At 38.5% G+C, this 18823-nt stretch overlaps 1 protein-coding gene across 1 annotated transcript in view; it reads right to left on the reverse strand.

The window, feature by feature from the left end:
• Positions 1–3250: 3250 nt before the first annotated feature.
• LOC134289043 (B-cell CLL/lymphoma 9-like protein) overlaps positions 3251–18823 on the reverse strand; it is a 134361-nt gene continuing 118788 nt past the window's right edge. The window contains exons 2-4 of the mRNA XM_062855045.1: positions 14411–14727; positions 5134–5224; positions 3251–4452 (exon numbers count right to left, since the gene is read on the reverse strand). Of these exons, the coding sequence (XP_062711029.1) occupies positions 3256–4452; positions 5134–5224; positions 14411–14610 (1488 nt within the window). The 5' untranslated portion in view covers positions 14611–14727 and the 3' untranslated portion in view covers positions 3251–3255. The remainder of the gene's footprint in view (positions 4453–5133; positions 5225–14410; positions 14728–18823) is intronic.

Here is an 18823-nt window from a genome sequence, read left to right on the forward strand (position 1 = left end):
TCATCGTGCTCATCATTCTACCAAGGACAGGGTAGAAAAGTGAAAGCAGCACTCAGGCAAACCCGGCAAACCAGTTTGATATAGTAGAATGAGAATATAATAGAACACATTCAGGCGCTGTACAAAGTGTAAGTGCAGCCGCCAATTGGAATCGCTCACGTAGTGTCCTAGTGGACAAAAGAGCTGTAAAATAGGTTAAGTGGTTGAGAATAAAAAAAAAAGAATCCATGGATGAATTTTTGAAGATATCCATGGATGGTTTTCCAAATGAATGCTTCTACAAACGCCTGGAGGAAATCTAAAGCATTGGGCGTAAAAAAATAAGAGGGTCTTTCTCCTTTTCATTCGCAAAAAAAATTTTTTTTTCAACTTCGTGGGTATGCAAGAATATAATAAATCACGTTGGAGTGCAATTACCAAACACCAAAATTTCCTTCAGAAATTCCTCTGGCGATTATTCCAGAAATTCTTCCAACGTAGAAAATCTTCCATGGATTGCAGAGAATTCCTACATGCTTCTTCTCATAAATTTCTATCGGGATTTATTCACTGATTCTTTCAAAAATTTGAATTTAAAAATATTTATCCAAAGATTTTTCACAGAGGTTTATTCATTTGTCGTTCAAGATATTCCTCAAGGAATTCCCTCAAATTTATTGTTCAATATTGCACTCGTAGGAGCGATAAGGAGGTCAGGCGTGCAGAGAAATAGCTCTATCATCACACAGTCGCACATGCTCCTCGGTTTTGCGGACGATATTGATCTCATCGGCATCGATCGTAGGGCAGTGGAAGAAGCTTATGCTCCTCTGAAAAGAGAGACAGCGAAGATAGGCTTGACGACTCTACCAAGACGAAGTACATGATAGCGGGTAGAGACAGAAGCAGGGCTAGTGGTGTTAGTGATTGATGGAATTTGTTTATCTTGAAACACTTGTGACATTCGCAAACAAAATTCGCTCTGTATAAGACGCTGATTTTTCCGGTTGCCCTCTACGGTCACGAAGCGTGGACGTTAAAGGAGATAGACCGAAAAGCTTTTGGAGTTTTTGAGCGCAAAGTGCTGCGGACAATTCTCGGTGGGAAACAAGAAAATGGAGTGTGGCGCAGACGCATGAATCACACAGTTCGAAAGAAACCTGTAAAATTATGACGGATCGAATGTAACAAAAGGACCCCGTCTTATATGATGGAAATTTTTGTGCGATCTTAAAATTACATTGCAGATATCTGTTAGAAAATATAAATAAAAATTGAGCTCCGTGCGAGAATTGAACTTTAATTCTTCAGGTGTGAGTAGCACGTCCGAGCTCTCTCGCCTATCTCTGCTTGTTGTATAGCAGACAGTCAAAGTTATACTGCTCCTACCATAATGCACACATTCCCGACATGCTCCGGCTGCTGCAGAGAGTACTGAGAGAGACAACGGAGAAACCGCCACAGCTGCGAGCAGCCGTTCGTGTAGCTGACGGAGAGTGACTGGCATGATTTATAGCAGATACATGAGAATTTAAAGCGAATATGCTTTAAAATCTGTAAACAAGCCGTCTGGCCAGCAGCGGGCTGCTCGGCTGACGTTAAATGTTGGTGATTTACATTTTTCTGCCGCAAATTTCAGTTGATCTCCAACTTCCGTGCTGTTTAACTTTCATATTTTTTGCTGTGCACGAGTTGTGCCAAGTGTACGAAGATGCGAATATTGAGAAACGTATAAAATACGGCAGACTTCAGTGGGCTGGACACGTAGTGCGAATGTCGGAAGAAAGAATAGCGAAAACAATATTCAGCAGAGAACCCGGTAGAGATAGGCGACTTCGTGGGCGGCCGCGAACTCGCTGGCTGCACGCGGTTGAAGAAGATCTACGATCCCTACACGTTCGGGGAAACTGGAGGAACATCGCCCAAGACCGACGAAGATGGTCCTCTACTATACGCTCGGCGATGGAGTAAAGTTACTTTGTAGCCAACAAGGTAAGGTAAGGGTATTCCTTGAAACATGCGCCCAGGCGTTCCTCCAGGAATTCTAACAGATGTTTTTCCAGAAATTCATCTAAATAATTGTTCACGATCACGACATTCTTTTTGGAATTCCATCATGAGTTTCCCAGGTAGTTTCTTCAGGTATTCTACTCACCCTGACCAGGAGTGTTTCTAGAAAATCTTCCTTTGACTTCTTCGGAAATTTCCCTTGAACTCCGCCAGAATTTTTATTGGAATTTAGCTACAGATTTCTTTAGGAAATGCTAGAGGAATTCTTCCAAAGATACCATCAGTAATTAGTTTAACTTAACGCTGTTTTCTTTATTTCTTTACTACAGAATTTTCGTGTAGGAAAAATTATCCAAATAATGTTCTTGGAGCGCATGACCCAAATCATCTCCATGGGGGCGTACCAAATTAGAGGTGCCGAAGATTGCAACCTTGAGTAACCAGCTCTGAATTTGCTATGACAGAACTGCACATAAGTACAATTAAACTGATTCAATGGGTGTCTTACGTTTTAAAGTACATTAAAACAAGGTAACTCTGACAGTTTTTCGCGTTTCAAGCAAATAGCCAATAAATCCATAAAAGGAAGCAAACGTTTGAGAAAAGCTGCGAATTATCAAAAAAAGAACGCTAGAGGGCCTCTGACTGTGGTTTTTTTTTTTTCTGTTCGGGTGAGCCACTGCGACCAGTATTTAGATCTTTTGTGGCATTACCCGTATCCTTAGTATTTAGTGCATGTCGTACTACTCCATTGTCATTGAAAGGCAATGAAGCATCGATTTCTGTACAGTTCCTGTTTTGTTATCCCAGAGGTGCAAGAAATAGATTGCGATAAAAAGGTCCCGTTATCATAGAGATTTAAATCCCAGTGAAAGAGCGCCCCTAATCAAACACAATCTATTTGAATTCTGAGAAAAACCAAAACGGTGGTACTGATATTTATCCATGCATCGGAACTCTAGCCCCATCCATGTCTTGCTTCTAGTTTAGTCCCAGGTTAAGATGGTCCAAAGAAACTTGGAGAGTAAATGAAAAATGGGTGAGTAAAATATCAGAGGCTAATAAAGTCCCATTCACCGATTGCTCCACTTGCCACGATAGTTCCACAAGTTATAACCATAAACACATATGTAAAAAGCTCTTAATACTGCTGTTTGCTTCCAAACACTAAATTTGACGTTGATCTACCCACAATCGTGCATATCTAAACTATGCATCATGTGTCCATAAATGTTCCCAAAATATTCTACAGAAAAAAAATAGAACTCACCTCTCGATGTACGCTGCCGTTGCAAGCGCTTTCGCCGTCTCCAGAGCAATGTTGATCTTGTCCGCCGTAATGACTGATTTATGGGCTGCACCACCACCGTACACCGGAATGGCCGAAAACGGTGGCTTCTCCGAAATCGGCGAAAGACCCGGTCCGCTACCGATAGGACTCTTCATGGTCCGCAGCATATCCGGGCTGGTGAGTTTGAATGGAATGTTGTTGATGTTGTTGCTGTTGCTGGATGGAGCTTGGTTGCGTTGAACAGTCGACGGGAGGCTGGCTCCAACCGGAAGTGACTTTGGACGCGGTTGTAATGGAGGTGGAGGCCTCACGTAGTGCTCTAGTCGGGAGTTGCGTTTGGGTGGTGGCGCTGCCGCGCTACTGCCGCTGCTGGTGGTGGGATCAATTTTTTCGTAGATATGATAATTGCCGCGAATCGATTCGTATAAATTAACCGGGCTGTTGTGGTCTTTGGACAATTTATTGGTCTGATTTGACGGTGGCGCCTGTTGGCCGCTGATGGTCGTCGCCAATGATGATTTCATTCGATGGACGGAGGTGGTCTCTTTCGGTACCAGACTGTTCGATGGTCCGGAGCCACCGCTAGAATCAAACTGCGTTTGACTCAACAAGTGCTTCTCGTAAATGTCATTCAACGATTTGGGTACCATTTTGCTGGTCGGTTGCTGCTGCTTTGGCAGTCGGGTCACAACCGATGTCGGGCCCGTCTGATTGGACATGGCCGGTGAGTGTTTTTGATTTACGCCACCATACTTCACGCTGCCGCTTGGTTGATGCTTCGGCTGCTGTAGATAATCAGCCTTTTGTGATAGTGCCATATCAAATTGTAGTGGCTGCTGCTGGTTTTGCAACTGACTGGAATGCCTCTGAGTTGGAGGAGCCTGCCCGTAGAATGCTGACGCTGAATTAGCATATGGATCAGGTATTTGAACGGGCAGCGGAAGCAAAGCAGGTTGATTAAATATTCCGGCATTGTTTTCACTCATTGAATGAGGCTTTCCCGTTCCTGATGGGATGACGGCTGCGGCCAAGTCTTGGCGAAAGTGAAGTCCCCCCATGCCGGCATATTTTTGTTGCTGCAGTAGCACAAGATCCGCTCTGGCACCCGAGTTGGAACCTGTCCGTTTGATGGCCGTCATGGTGCTTATCTGCCGAGGACGATGAACGGAAGCCTGCAAGAATTTATATTAATTAAAAGCGTTTCTTTCTAGGGTTGGGCAGACTCGACGATGAGGGTGATAATCAGTATTGTGTTTCAGTTTTATAACTATGCAGATATGTTTTGGAATTTATCACGAAACCCTAAAAAGAAGTAACATTGCATGGTTGAGAAGAAATTGAGTGCAAAACTCTTAACCATCAACAATGTACGTGCTGAATACATTTCTAATTTTTCAGTCTTCTGAAAAATCTGTACCACATTTAACAAATCTGTATTTTTACTGGATTCTGTACCCTGTCAATTTGGAAAGTTCAAAACCAGTATATACAGAGAAATCAGTATATCTGACATTTATGTTCTTAGTCTAGACAGATAGACACAAAGAAGTTGAAAGGTGGAAGCAGTGCATCGACGAACAGGGTCATGTTGTGGAAAGAAACCAAAGACCAAAACAGACAATGAATTACAATGAGAAGGCACTATCTATAAAAAAAGTTAGTTTATTTTCCGAAATCTCAGCCATCTTCCATCTTGAACACTTGTACCTCGTAGACCTTGATCAGATACCCCCAGCTTCAGGGGTAAGTTCCCAAAAGGAAGCTGGTAACATGTTCAAGCATTTTTTTATTACAATGCAGAATTTTAACTGAATACCACCCTTAGACAACACACCCAAAATCGAAATACTCACAAATGTAGCTTGCATCGCGTTTTCCATCTTCGACGTGCTGCTGCAGTTGTTGTTATAGTTGCTATTGCTGCCGTCACTACTGGCTTGGCCCCTGAAAATGAAAATGCATCGTTATTCAAAGTTGTGCGCCATAGGACTACGAGTGATATTGCAGTTGCTTTTGGTTGTGGCAGACAACTGAAAGTACACAGGACCTTGCTGTCTACTAGTGCAACCAACAGGAAAGCTTGATGTTTGTCAACGTAGGAGGTTTCGTTTCAAGTACACCCAAATAGTTCAGTGCAGGACATTACTAGTATGAGCAGTTTTTTTTTTCCTATTGTACTTAACCCGTTTCTCCCCAGCTGCGAAATAAAAGTTCAAAAAATCGCCAACAGCACATTTCTTAACAGAATTTGACCAAATTTTGTATACAAACATGCACAACACCCTAGTTTTGGAAATATACGGGATCAAAATTGTCTTGGACTTCTGGACGGAGTATGGCCGCTGGGTCACTGGGTCAAATCGGGTACAAATAAGGCCAAGTACGATTTGCACCACTATAGCTTTCTTCTTAACGAAGTATTTCAATGAGAGTTTACATATTCCGTTGCCTAATGATAGGTGAGGTTGCTACAGGTTCGATTTTGAGATTCTTTGATAGGTCTCCTTTGAGTTCTTGGGATTTTGAGCATTCTTGAACCATCCAAGTCTTCATTTACGTTTGTTGTTTTCTTTCTTTTTTTTAAACACGAGATATGATTCTCTTATTGACCCCATTGGTCATCGGAGATATCATCAGAAAATGCAGTAATTTCATGAAAAAAAAAACTCCTGGAGGATTTGTATACCAGGAACACTTAGTAGAATTCCAGAATAGACTTTTGCACGAATTCTAGACGGATCCGCAGAAACTCCTGGAGAAATCCAGATAAGAGTTGCAAGAAGAATCCTGGATGGAGTTTCCAAAAATAAATCCGGAAGCACTTAAAAAAAAATCCGTACGAAATTGATGAACCACAATATGTTTATCAATTTTCACGCAAACATCAAACGTCAAGATGAAGTTTGTAAGTTTGTAGTTTTTATGTATGTTCATGTAACTAAGCCAATTAACCTTTGCAGAACCGTTGAAAAAGATGGCATAGGACGTAGGATAGATATTTTCATTTCGAACGCTAAACAGTCCGAAAACTAAAAAAAACTCTGTAAGAACTGCTATGAGGGTTCCAAGAAGAAGTTCTTGTAATTCCGGAAGGAGTTTCCGGACAAATCCCGGAAGGAGTTCCCGAAAGACGTTCCTAGAAGAGGGTTTTAGAATAATCTCGGAAGGAGCTCCCTGAGGAATCCCAGAAGTATTGTCCGGGGTATCCTGGAAGGAGTTTTAGAAGCATTCCCGGAAATAGTTCCTAAGAGAGTACCGTAAGAAATTCTTGGGGAAATTTTTTGAAGGATTCCCAGAAGAAGCTCCCAGAAAAGCTCCACGAAGAGTTCCCAAAAGAATCCAGGAGGAGTCCCGGAAGGAGCTCATGAATTAATCCCGGAAGCGGTTCCACCCGAGCAGAAGAGAATAACAACAGCATAACAAAATGCGTTATATTGGCAAAATAACTGCATAATGGAATTAGTTATTTTTATGTTATTAACATAACATATTGAGTTATAAACTTGTCTGTCATAAGCGGCAAAATAACAAGTCACATAACAAAAATTTGTTCCTGGAAAATCAATTTAATAACATGTTTTGTTAATGTCAATAACAACTTAATAACAGTGAATTTGGGAAATATTTCAATAACAAATATTGATATTGAAGAGTTATTGATAACATCCCGAAAGCAAACTTAGTTATGATATCAAACAATCGCACATGCTGTTGAATAGGATGCTAAAGTGGAGACGATATGCGTACGCTTTACCCGTCGTTAAATGAAAGCGTGTACGCATATGGCCTCCACATTTGCATCTTTTTCTACATCATATATGACTTCGACTTGACCGGCATGTGAGAATGACGGAACAATCATTGCGAACTTCAGTTTCTCTCTTCCCTCATAGGCGTATTTTCAACTATTCATGTAATCTTCTACTACAAATAGGTACTTCATCCTCTGGAACGACAGGGAAAACATGTGAAAATACAAAATCTTTCTGAAAAATTCCATTCAAAACCATCTACAATTTTGGATTCAGCTGTCTGTATTAGCTTCGTTCAAACAAGTTTACTCAATAAGTTTGACATTTTTATCATTGAAATTCTCATGTCAAAGGCGGAATCTGGAACCCCACCTTCAATATCGTCTGCTATCTTCTCGTTTTGATGTATGTAGGGTGCTGCGCCACTTGGGCAGTGGCTGATATTTTGGGAACTTTTCAGCTACAACTCAGTCAATTTCAAACATCGCGGCGCCCAGCAGGGACTTGGTTTTGTACACATTACAGCACCTCCATGTCACGTTATATACCACACCTCTTATCAAATGTACCGTAAGCATAACTTGCAAAATACTGTAAATAATTTTGTTGAATGACGTAGGATTTATTTCAAAACTTGTTTTAGTTTTGGTAGCAATAGCAATAAGTATTTGTACATTCTCAATAATTCAATAATAACCAAACTTGTTCCACAACAAAATGTAATATTGAATTGTTATTTAATGGCTGTATACCAATAGCTTGGTCATAACAAAATAAGATTGTCCAACAAAACATGTTATGGAAATGTAATGCCTTGATAATACAATTGTAACAAAACGAGATATAAAAACAGGTTTTGTAATTTCGTAGTTATTAATTTGATATTCCCCTCTGCTCGGGCAGAGAAATGCTGGAAGGTTCAGTGGAAATTCCGGAAAGTGATCTCGATAGAAACCTGGAAAAAGTTTTTGGAGGATTCTCGGCAGGATTTCCTATTTAGCAAAATCATAGAATTCCTAAAAAACTTAAAAAATCTCAGAAAGAATTCCTGTGGGAATCTCGCATGGAATTGCTGGTGAAATACTGATGAAATTCCGGAAACAATCCCTGCAAGAGCTCCAGAATGAATTTCCAAAGAAATCCAAGAAAAAAAAAATTCTTGGAGGGATGGATCCCAGAAGCAACTTTTGGTCTTATCTGAGAAAAATCCATGAGAAATCCCAAAAAATACAGTGGAACGCCTGGGGGTATCCTAGGAGGAACTTCTGAAAGAATCACAGGAAGAATTTCTCAGAATCTCGGACGGAATCCCGATAGGAAAAAAAAAATCCTGGAAGAAACCCAGATGGAAATTCTATTGGAATCCCAAATAATCCCCTTGAAGAATCTAATAAGAAACTCCCAGGGAATCCCAGAAGAAACTTCTGGAGAAGTTCTGAAAAAGAGAAAGCGTGGAAGGAAGTCCTGTAGGAATTCCGGATGGATTTTCTGCCGAATTCCAGAAAGCGCTCACCTGCAAGTAATTAATCAGCACGCTTGCCCAAAAACATGATTTTCTGTAGATAGTCTGTATGAAGATATGAATTTTCAATGGAAGTTCTGAGGGAATGAAGAAAAGAATCCCGAAAAGAACATTTGAAAAGCATTGAGTATAGATTTAGCAAACGCTAAAATACACATAAATAAAAATTATAAAATAATAGAAAAGTATTTCCAGACAAAGATAAGTTCTCACTGCAAGTTGTCCTTCGTCTCTTCAAGCTAGAGCTCTTCCAAATCTATTGAATTAAACGCATTCTTTCTGCAAAAATCTGTGGAGAAACTTAAAAAGAAGTTCCATGAACTGCCTTGAGGGTTCCCGAAAGAAGTTCTTGGAATCCCGGAAGGAGTTTCCGAAAGAAGTTCATGGAGGAGGATTTTGAAAAAATCTCGGAAGGAGTTCCCTGAGGAATCCTAGAAGGAATATGCGGGGAAATCCAGGAAAGGCTTTTGAAAGCATCCCGGAAATAGCTCCTGAAAGAATTACGGAAGAAAGTTTTTGGAAAATTCCTGGCAGGATCTTAAGAGCTCCACAAAGTGTTCCCAAAAGAATCCTGGAAGGAGTTCCTGGAGGATTCCAGGAAGGAGCTCATGAATTAATCCCGGAAGTGGTTCCAGAGGAATTCTGGAAGAAGTTTCATTGGAAATCCTGGAAAGTGTTCTCGATAGAAACCCGGAAGTAGTTTTTGGAGGATTCTCGGTAGGGTTTCATAGTAAAATCTTGAAATTCCTACAAAACATAAAAAATCTCAGAAAAAACTCCTGCGGGTACCTCGCATGGATTCGCTGGAGAAGTACTGATGAAATTCCGGAAATATCCCTGCAAGAACTCCATAATGAATTTCCTAAGAAAAACAGGAAAAAAAAAATCTTGGAACGATCCCAGAAGCAACTTCTGGTCTAATCTGAGAAATAATTCACGAGAAATCCCTAAAAATACAATGAAACGCCTGGGGGTATCCTAGGAGGAACTTCTGAAGGAATCACAGGAAGAATTCCTCAGAAATCTCGGATGGAATCCCGAAAGGACTTCCTCATGGAAACTTCAATCGAATTCTAAATAATCCCCTTGAAGAATCTAATCAGAAACTCCCTGGGAATCCCAGAAGAAACTCCTAGAGAAGTTCTGGAAACGGTTCGCGGAGAGAAGGTGGAAGGAAGTCCTGGATGGATTCCGGATGGAATTCCTGTGGAATTCCAGAAAGCGCTCCTGGAGGGGTGCCACCTGCAAGTAGCACACTTGCCCAAAAACAGCACATACAGACATGATTTTCGGCAGAAATTTTGTTAGAAGATTTGAATTTTCACAATTGAAAGTTCAATAAGTTTTGGAGGAATGTTTGACTGAAATCCTAATAGAACTTTAAACTAGTATTTTCCAGACAAAGATAAGTTCTCACTGCAAGTTATCCTTCATCTCTTCAAGTCGGTGCTCGTTTTGCTCTTTTAAAGCTATTGAATTGAACGCTTTCTTTCTGCAAGAATCTGTGGAGGAATTCAAGAAGAAGTTCCTTAAAACATTGCTTAGGCAATTCATAATGAAAAGCCCATGGTCTACTGTGGCAATGCTGAAAATCACATTTCGACATATCTAAATTCAACCACATCCAGTTCATTTTAGAAGCTCAACCTGAGAATATGGTATTTGAAAAATTTGTGCGGCTAGACCAGTTTTAGAAGAAATTCACGGGAAAACCTCTTTTTTTTTAAATTCAAGGTGAATGTCACGGACTACCTTCGAAAAATGCCAATTGATATTCATAGGCATTTTTCGAAGGTAGTCCGTGACATTTATCTTAAATATTCGAAAAAGATCGTTTTTTCTGTGACTTTCTTGTAGAGCTGGTCAAGCCGCACAAGTTTTCCATATATGTACCATATTCTCAGGTTGAGGTTCTAAAATGCTGAAATGACATTTTCAGAGCACTGACTGTGAGTGTCATTCGAACTGGCGCTTCTCCAGAACCGCGTACTGCGATCGAGAGAAACAATTTCTTGAGCGATTGTTGGCTGGAATTTCTCATACATCAAGATGTTCAAGCCGAGAAATTCATTTTGGATTCCATAAATAAAATCTGGAGGGATCCCTAGAGGAGTTTTTGGTGGAACACCTGCACGAATTCTTAAATGAGTCCCAGGAAGAAATACTGAAGAAAAAACTGCAAGAGTTTTAGAAGAAACTATGGGAGGAATTACCGGAAAATTCTTGGAATAATCTAAAAAAAAATCCTGTATATATTACCGAAGAAATTTTTAAAGGAATCCTTAGAAAATTTTCGAGAGAACTCCATGGTAGACTTCCAAGAAATGTTCAAAATTTCAGAATTCTTTGAGAAATTCTAAAAAAAAATCTTATGGAATCCTTGGAAGATTTTGTCAAAGAATCCTGGTGAAGAAATTCCTGGAGCAATTTGTGAATGAATCACCGGAAGACTTTCTGAAAGAATCTCTGGAGTAATTACAAAAGAAATTCATGAGCATATTTAGAAGGAAAATTGGAGAAAAAAAGAACGGAATGTCATGACCAATCCATAAAACATTTTTGTAGGGATTTTTTTAAGAATTAAAAAAAAAAAAAACTATGGAGAAATTCTAAATTTTTGATTGTTTGGAGAAATTTCTGAAAAAAAAATACAATTGAATCTTCAAAAAAATTTCTGAGAAATCCTCAAAAGTTTGTGAAGTAGTTCATGGAAAATTTTGTGGAGGAATGGCTGAAAAATCCTGAAGAAATTGCTAAAGAAATTCATGGAAGAATTTTGGAAACGGTTCATAAAATAAGTTATTGAAGAATTCCGGGAAATGTTTTAGGAAATTCGTTGTTGATTCCCTAAATAATCCATTTTTTTTAAAGCAGGTCATGCAGCAATGTTTGAGGATACCTGAAGAACATTCTCTATAAAGGGTCTTAAAAAATTTCTATAATATAGTAAAAATAAATCAGAGATGGTTGTTGGAGCCACCCTTGAGTTAAGTCCAATTTGTTCTCTTCAACTACTCTCAATATCTCCTGTACTAAAATAACGACACCAATAGCCATCCCATTTGTTCCAAGGTTAAGGTCATTATAAATCACTCTTCTTTTTCACTAGCCTTCGGCTAGTGAGAGAAATTCGATTCCGATCTGTACTCGAATAAGCTTTTTTAGATCCACTTTATACTAAATTTCCATATAGTTAAATAAGCAAACCAGTATCGAATCAATCAGTTAAGAATATATCGCAGAACAGAACACACTTCTCTGTATCATTTCGTCGTCGCAATAAACCCGCAGTAGTCCGTCCCCAGTAAAACGTGGCGTGTCGGTTAGTGAAGTGAAAGAACAAACTCCCAAACAATCCGTCGGTCTCCCAAACTCCGCCGCGGTTACAATGGTGCTAAAAAATTAGCGAGGGATTGTCTCAAGGAAACTATAAAATAATTTCTGAAGGATTTTTGAGAGGAATTTCTAAAGACAACTTTCTCCGAGTTTCCTAGGAAGATATTTTTAGTAATCTTTGTAGAAATTTCTGAAAGAATCCTCTGTGATCTCTTTTTGAAGCAATCCCTGAAGTATGTTCTGAAGCATACATTTGAGGATCTACTTTAAAAACCAATGAAAGGTGTTTTGAAAGAATCTTTCGGAATATTTCTGTAGGAATCTGTATAGAAATTTCTAGAGAAAATTTTGGAAATTTTTTGGAATTTCCAAAAGTTGGTCAGGAAAATTTTAAGGAATCGCTGAAGGAATTTCTGAAGTAATCTGGGGAAGATTTTTCCAAAAAAAACAGTGAAGGATTTTCAAAAGGAATCTATGGAGGAATTGCTGGGAAAATCTGTGCGAAGGAATCTTTGGATAAATTTCTAGAGGATTCTCTAGATGAGTTCCTGGTGAGAACTGTGGAAAAAATCTGAAGAAACTTTTGGGAGAATTTTGTAACGCTTCTTAAGTAATCCTAGGAGAAAATTATTCTGGAACTTTTACATTTTCTAATAGAAAATCTATGAAGGAATCACTGTACGATTTTCCGAAGGTATCCATGAAGGAATATCTGAAGAAATTCGTTATTGGTTTTCTAAAAAAATACTTTGAAAATTTTCAGGAATTTGTAGGAATTTCTGAAGAAATTCATGGTGCAATTTTGGAACCTATCCACGCAACACTTTCCAAAAGAATTGTTTGAAAACTTTTGAAGGAATCCTGAGGTTTTTGAAAAAATAAACCTGCAGTTAATTCTTCAAAAAAATCCTCTATGATCCCTTCCTGAAGCGTTCCCTGAAGGATGTTCTTAAGCATTCAACGAAGGAACTTTTTTTGAATCTTTCGGTTTGAATCTAAAGGAATCTCCAAAGGAATTATTAAAACAAACTCTGGAAAAAAATCGGTAAGTATTTCCTAAAGTTCCTCAGTAAAGTTGTAAGGAATTGCTATAGTAATTTCTAAAGCAATCTAAAGAAGACTTCTTAACCAATTACTCAAATGGAAAATTTCTGAAGGAATCACCTTAGGAATTCTAAAGGAAACCATGAAGGAATTCATGAAAGGTTTTTAAAAAAGTTCTTTTGAAATTTTCGGGAGAAATCTCTACACTAATTTTAGAAAAAAATATTTGTATGTATACAATTTCTGGAGTAATTGTTGGTGGAATTTCAAAATCAATCTATGTAAAGTTTTCTAAAAAAAATCATGGGAAAGGTTTTGAAGGGAATTTTCTAAAACAAACCCTACGGTAATATCGGAAGCAATTTCAAGACAATTACCAAATGCATCCTTATAGGAAATATTAGAAAGGGTAGGTATATAAAGAAATCTCTGGAGAAATTTCTGAAGTAATTTTAGGAAATGTTTTGGAAAACCTGCACAAAAATTTCTGAAGGCTTCTTTTGTTCAAAAGGAATCCTTGCAAAATGCTGTGATTAGGTAGTAATTTCCGAAAGAATCTGTGGATGAAGTTCTCGAGAACTTTATAGAGGTGTTTCTGAAGATTTTCTAGAAAAAATCTTTATGAAATTTGTGGAAGAATTCCTAGTGGAGTTTTAGGAAGAATAAATTCTCCTAATTATTTTTGTGTAATCCGTGAAGCAATTCGTGTGGAAATTTCTGGAGGTAAAAATTTCTGAATGCAAGCTATTTTCATGAGTTTTTTTTAATTGGATCCGTATTTTTTTTAAGAATCCGTAAAGAATATCTCTGAGAAATTTTTGAAGTTACCTTTGAAGAAATTTATATTGAAATCACTAGACAAGATTATAAAATACATAACATCCGAAGCAGACTTATTAGGATAAAAGCAATTACCGGCTAATGAGATCCACGGAATCTAATCCCGTTTGGCAAACAGATTGCCCAGGGTAAATGAAAATTTCGAAAAAATTTGCTAAAAAAATCCAAAACTTTAAAATATTAACAGTGATATTGAACAAAAATGATATAGCCATCTCTTTGGGTGTAATATTTTTCCCAATGCCCTCCATTTTCATCCAGCTCGTGACCGGATAGAAAAAGCTCGAGTAGTGCAAGCGAGGCACCAGTACTGCATCTGCCAGTAGACTTGGCCGTTGCAACATCATCCAGTAAGCAAGTGCAAGGCGGGCAAAGCGGAGAAACTTAAAAACTTAAAGCCTACGTGCTATGCAACCGGCATAGCATCACTTTACGCTCCTGCTATGCGATGTTTTAAAACGTTTCTTGCCCGCCGCCACCATCGCTCGCTTTAATCTTTAAAATGTGGTTGGTCTGATGAAACATCGTCGTTCCTCCTCTGTGGCATCATGCTTGCCGCCACAACCATCCGCAAGCTGGGCCAGCTGTTTTCGTTTCTGCTTATGCGCTTATGGCATGGACTGGACGTAGACTTACAATCTCGCTCCTTGTTGCGGCGACTGGGCTGCTTTTCCCTTTGGCTGCAGAGGCGCTTGGCTACTTGCCGGCGGGGTGTTTGTTTTGACGGCCAGTTTTCGACGCGTTGTTGTCGGTGCTGCGGCTGATCCTGGGGATCCTTTGGTCGTTGCTGGTGGTGGTGGTGCAGGCAGAATCTTTGTTCCATTCTTGCGGTCCATTACCGGTCAAGTTCTTTCGAACAGGGGACGACTGCGGGTTTTTCGACAATGGGCGCTGTTCCGGTCAGGGGTTTGGGTGGTCAAGTGGCTTTTGTGGCTTGTGACGCTCCATTGAGTCTGAAACAAAGCAGAAGGGATAGGCAGATTAATTTAATGATAAGAAACAAGAGTTCTGGATGGGGGAAGTTTGAATTCAAAGGTATTTGAGAGAATTGTGGATAGAGCGCATCAATTGTGTGTTGAAAAATGTCAAGCATATTCTTCAAGGACAGACAAATTTTCCAATGGAGTAAATACGACAGATGGGGTCTGAAATCATTATTAGAATACATTTCTAATTATTACACACCACCCGATTGTTACATAATTGCCAATATTTATATGGAAAACATCGTTTAGGAGTCTTGAATTGAAAGCAGTTATTACTAATTTTAACTAAAGAAATTTATTTCCAATCAAACCGTTTAAAGATGTTTGATTATTGTTATGTAGAAATATGGAAAAAAATGTTTAATATATCTTAACCCTTTGGAGCCGGAGGGGTCATATATGACTCCAACATAGAAACGGCTGTATAAATTCAACCATTCCATAAAACAGAATACTGTCTTTCCCAAAGTTGCTGATAATTGAGCCCTCTATTAGGAAAATATTTGTATTTGGGGCTTCATTGACATTCTAGAACATCCTGGGGCCCATATAGCCGAGGCGGTAAACGCACAGGTATTCAGCATGACCATGCTGAGGGTGACGGGTTCGATTTCCGGTCGGTCCAGGATCTTTTCGTAAAGGAAATTTCCTTGACTTCCTTGGGCATAGAGTATCTTCGTACCTGCCACACGATATACACATGCAAAATGGTCATTGGCAGAGGAAGCTCTCAGTTAATAACTGTGGAAGTGCTCATAGAACACTAAGCTGAGAAGCAGGCTTTGTCCCAGTGAGGACGTTACGCCAAGAAGAGAGAGAGAACATCCTGAACATCATGAAATTTGGAAAAACGAAATAATTGACATACCAGCTGATCTAAAAGCTGAACTTGGATGTGGGTTATGTTTATATGTATTCATTTAACCTTTGTCAAGAATATCAAAAATTGTTTTATATTCTGGGATGTTCTAGGTGTTCTAAACTGTCCGAAGTCCTCAAAATTTACAAAAATGTATAATGAAAGAAGTTACCGTTACATCCGTAGACTTAAGGATCTAAGCTCAAGAACAGTTCTGATGGCCTAGCATATCCCGACTGATCTGATCACCTAGGATATCCCAACAGATCTGACTCTGTCTATTAAATTTGCAGAATACTTACTGGGCATTATAGATTACAAATCGTAGCTTTGTATACTGAAAGAAGTTACCGTTGCACCCGTAGACTGTAGGATCTTAACTTAAAAGTAGTTTGGATTACTTAGGATATCCCAACAGATCTGAACTGTCTATTGAATTTTCAGAAGACTCACTGGACATGATAGGTTACAAAAAGAAGCTTTGTATAATGAAAGTAGTTACGCTTACACCCGTAGACTTTGGGATCTAACCTCAAGAATAGCTTGGTTGACCTAGGATATCCCGACTGATCTGATACTGTCTACTAACCTTTCCGAAGACTTACTGGACATGATAGATTACATATCGTAACTTTGTATAATGTAATTAGTTACGCTTACATCCGTAGACTTTAGGTTCTAAACTCAAGAATAGTATGGATGACCTAGGATAACCAGAAAAAAAAATCTGCATGATATTTTACCCTTGGCACCAAAACAATAGAAAAACGTAGAAAAAGTTCCATAATAACGCTTGGAACAATTGCGGCTTCAAAGGGTAAAGTAAACTACTTTCTCTTTCATCACGGGCGATGGTAATCATTGAACGCTGTGCTAGTCCCAAGTCCCATTCATTGGTTCTCTGTGCAATTTCGATTGTTCCGGTCAATTACGGAGTAGCAACTACGAATTGTGTGGTCATCTATGCTCATGTTCATGGTCATCACGGGCGGCGCTGTTTATCATAAAAAATATAGGTACCTACCGATACTAAATCTAACTGTAATTTGAATTTTTTAAGTGATAGTGTATAACTGTAATTAGATCTCACTTCGTAAAAAAGCGAACTCATTTACAAATTACTGCGACAATTAATCGAGTACCTTGATGGCTTCCGTCAGGAATTCTTTCAGTCATCTTTCCAGAATTTCCTGTAGTAACCTCTCAAGGAGTATCTTCAAAATTTGTTCTTTCAGCAATTGTATGGGCTCTTCCAGAAGTCCGTACAAGAATTCGTAAACTTAATCACCCACGGATTTCTTCAGAAATGCTTACAGCAATTTTGTTTCCAAAAATTTTAAGTTCAGGATTCCGCCAGATATGTATTTTCTTACTAAATCTTCCACAGACTCATTCAGAAATTCTCTCAGGAATTATTTGAGAAATTTATCCAGGGCTTTCTTCAGATTTTCTATCAAGAATTTTTCCCAGAATTTTCCGCAAGAATTCTTTGAGGTTGATTTCTATGTGCTTCTTCTGAAATTCTGTGAGGCATTACTTTAGCAATTCTTCTTGGGATTTGTATACCAAGAAATATTTTGTAAATATTCTTGAAGTTCCCAATATTTTGTAAATATTCTTGAAGTTCCCAAAGGAATCCTTGAGAATACTTTTCAGAATATGGACTCCTTAAAAAAATCTTTCAAAGATTCCTCCTTCTTTCAGTGGTCTCTTCAGCAAGTTTTTCGGAGATTTCTTTAGAAATTCGTACAGATATTACTGTGTCAATTCAAAATGCAAATATCAAATGCAGGAACACCAAATGCGGTAAGATTTTCTGACAAGTAACCGACGTCAGCGGGAGCTTTTGAATCCTAGGTTGGCAATGATATTGGCAATAGTTGCTAAGTTGCACTGTGTTACCGCGTTTAAGGCGCATCTGGGCACCGTTTGCATTTTGTACGCACACAGAAATATTTCTTCAAGAAGTCCACCAGAGATTTGTTACTCTGGGTATTCTATTGGAGATTTCCGCAGGAGTTTCTACAAGAAAATCAGGCAAGGCAGGTTCAAATTTCTCTGATGTTTCCTCTAAACACAATTCTTAGAATTGCATAGTGGATTACTTAAAGAATTTTGTAAGGAATGATTTCTAGGAATTTTTACAGGAATTTCTTTAGAAATATTAAAAAAATCATAGCGATCACTACACAAGCTTTTTTATGCGTTTGTCCAAGTATTTCTACAGGAATTTGCTCAAAGTACGCCCACAGATTGCTCTAGGGTTACTTGCAGAAAGTTCTTCAAGAATTTTGTGTAAATAATTCTCACGATTTTTTTTACTAAAATTCCGTAATAACCTATTTTACGAATTCCTCTTCTGGGTTACTCAAAGAGTTTCTCCAGATATTATTATCGAAATTTCGGCATATTTTCCTTGGTATTTCTTCGGATTTTTATCCAGATTCATTGAAGTTCTGAGTTCTTCGTGAGACTTTACAGGGCTTTCACTGGAAATTTCTTCTAGAATTTCTTCAGGATTTTTTTAGAAATTTCTTCTTGTTTTCCTTCTAAAATTCCTTTGGGGATAACTTTAAATGTATCTCAAGAATGTATCTTCAGATTTTTTGGGATTTCTTCAGGAATATCAACAAGGGATCATTTCATACGCTCTTCCGTAAAGTTTCCCAAAATTTCTCTGAAAATTTACAGAGTGGATTTTTTTTTTCAATTTGTCCTTGAGGAATTCCTTAAAAAAAACACCTGATGATACCTTTAGAGCCTCCTAGAAGAAATGTTTAAGAAATTTTCAAAAGGGATTCATGGATAAATATCTGGGTGAATACATGAAAATACTCCGTAAGGTACCTCCTCAAAAAAAAAATCATGAGAAACTTCTATAGAAACTTCTGGATGGATTCTTATAAAAATCCACGAAGGAATCTCTTTTAAATGACTAAAAAAATGCAAGCAAAGGTACTGGTGATAATTTTGAAGTTATCCCTCAATAAGTTTCTGAGGGATCTCTGGAAGGTTTTCTGCAGGAATTCCTGGAAGAATTCCTGGAGATGCCTCTGGAGGAATTCTTAAACAGGCCCTAAATAGATGAGTACATAAAAATCCCTGCGGTACTGTCTGCGGAAATATTTTAAGGAGATCCTATAAAACCTGGAAGCAGGGATGCCATATAACAGATTTATCTATTTTATACAGATTTTTGAGCAT

Source organism: Aedes albopictus, chromosome 2 (assembly GCF_035046485.1).
Source record: "Aedes albopictus strain Foshan chromosome 2, AalbF5, whole genome shotgun sequence".
NCBI classification, from domain to species: domain Eukaryota; kingdom Metazoa; phylum Arthropoda; class Insecta; order Diptera; family Culicidae; genus Aedes; species Aedes albopictus.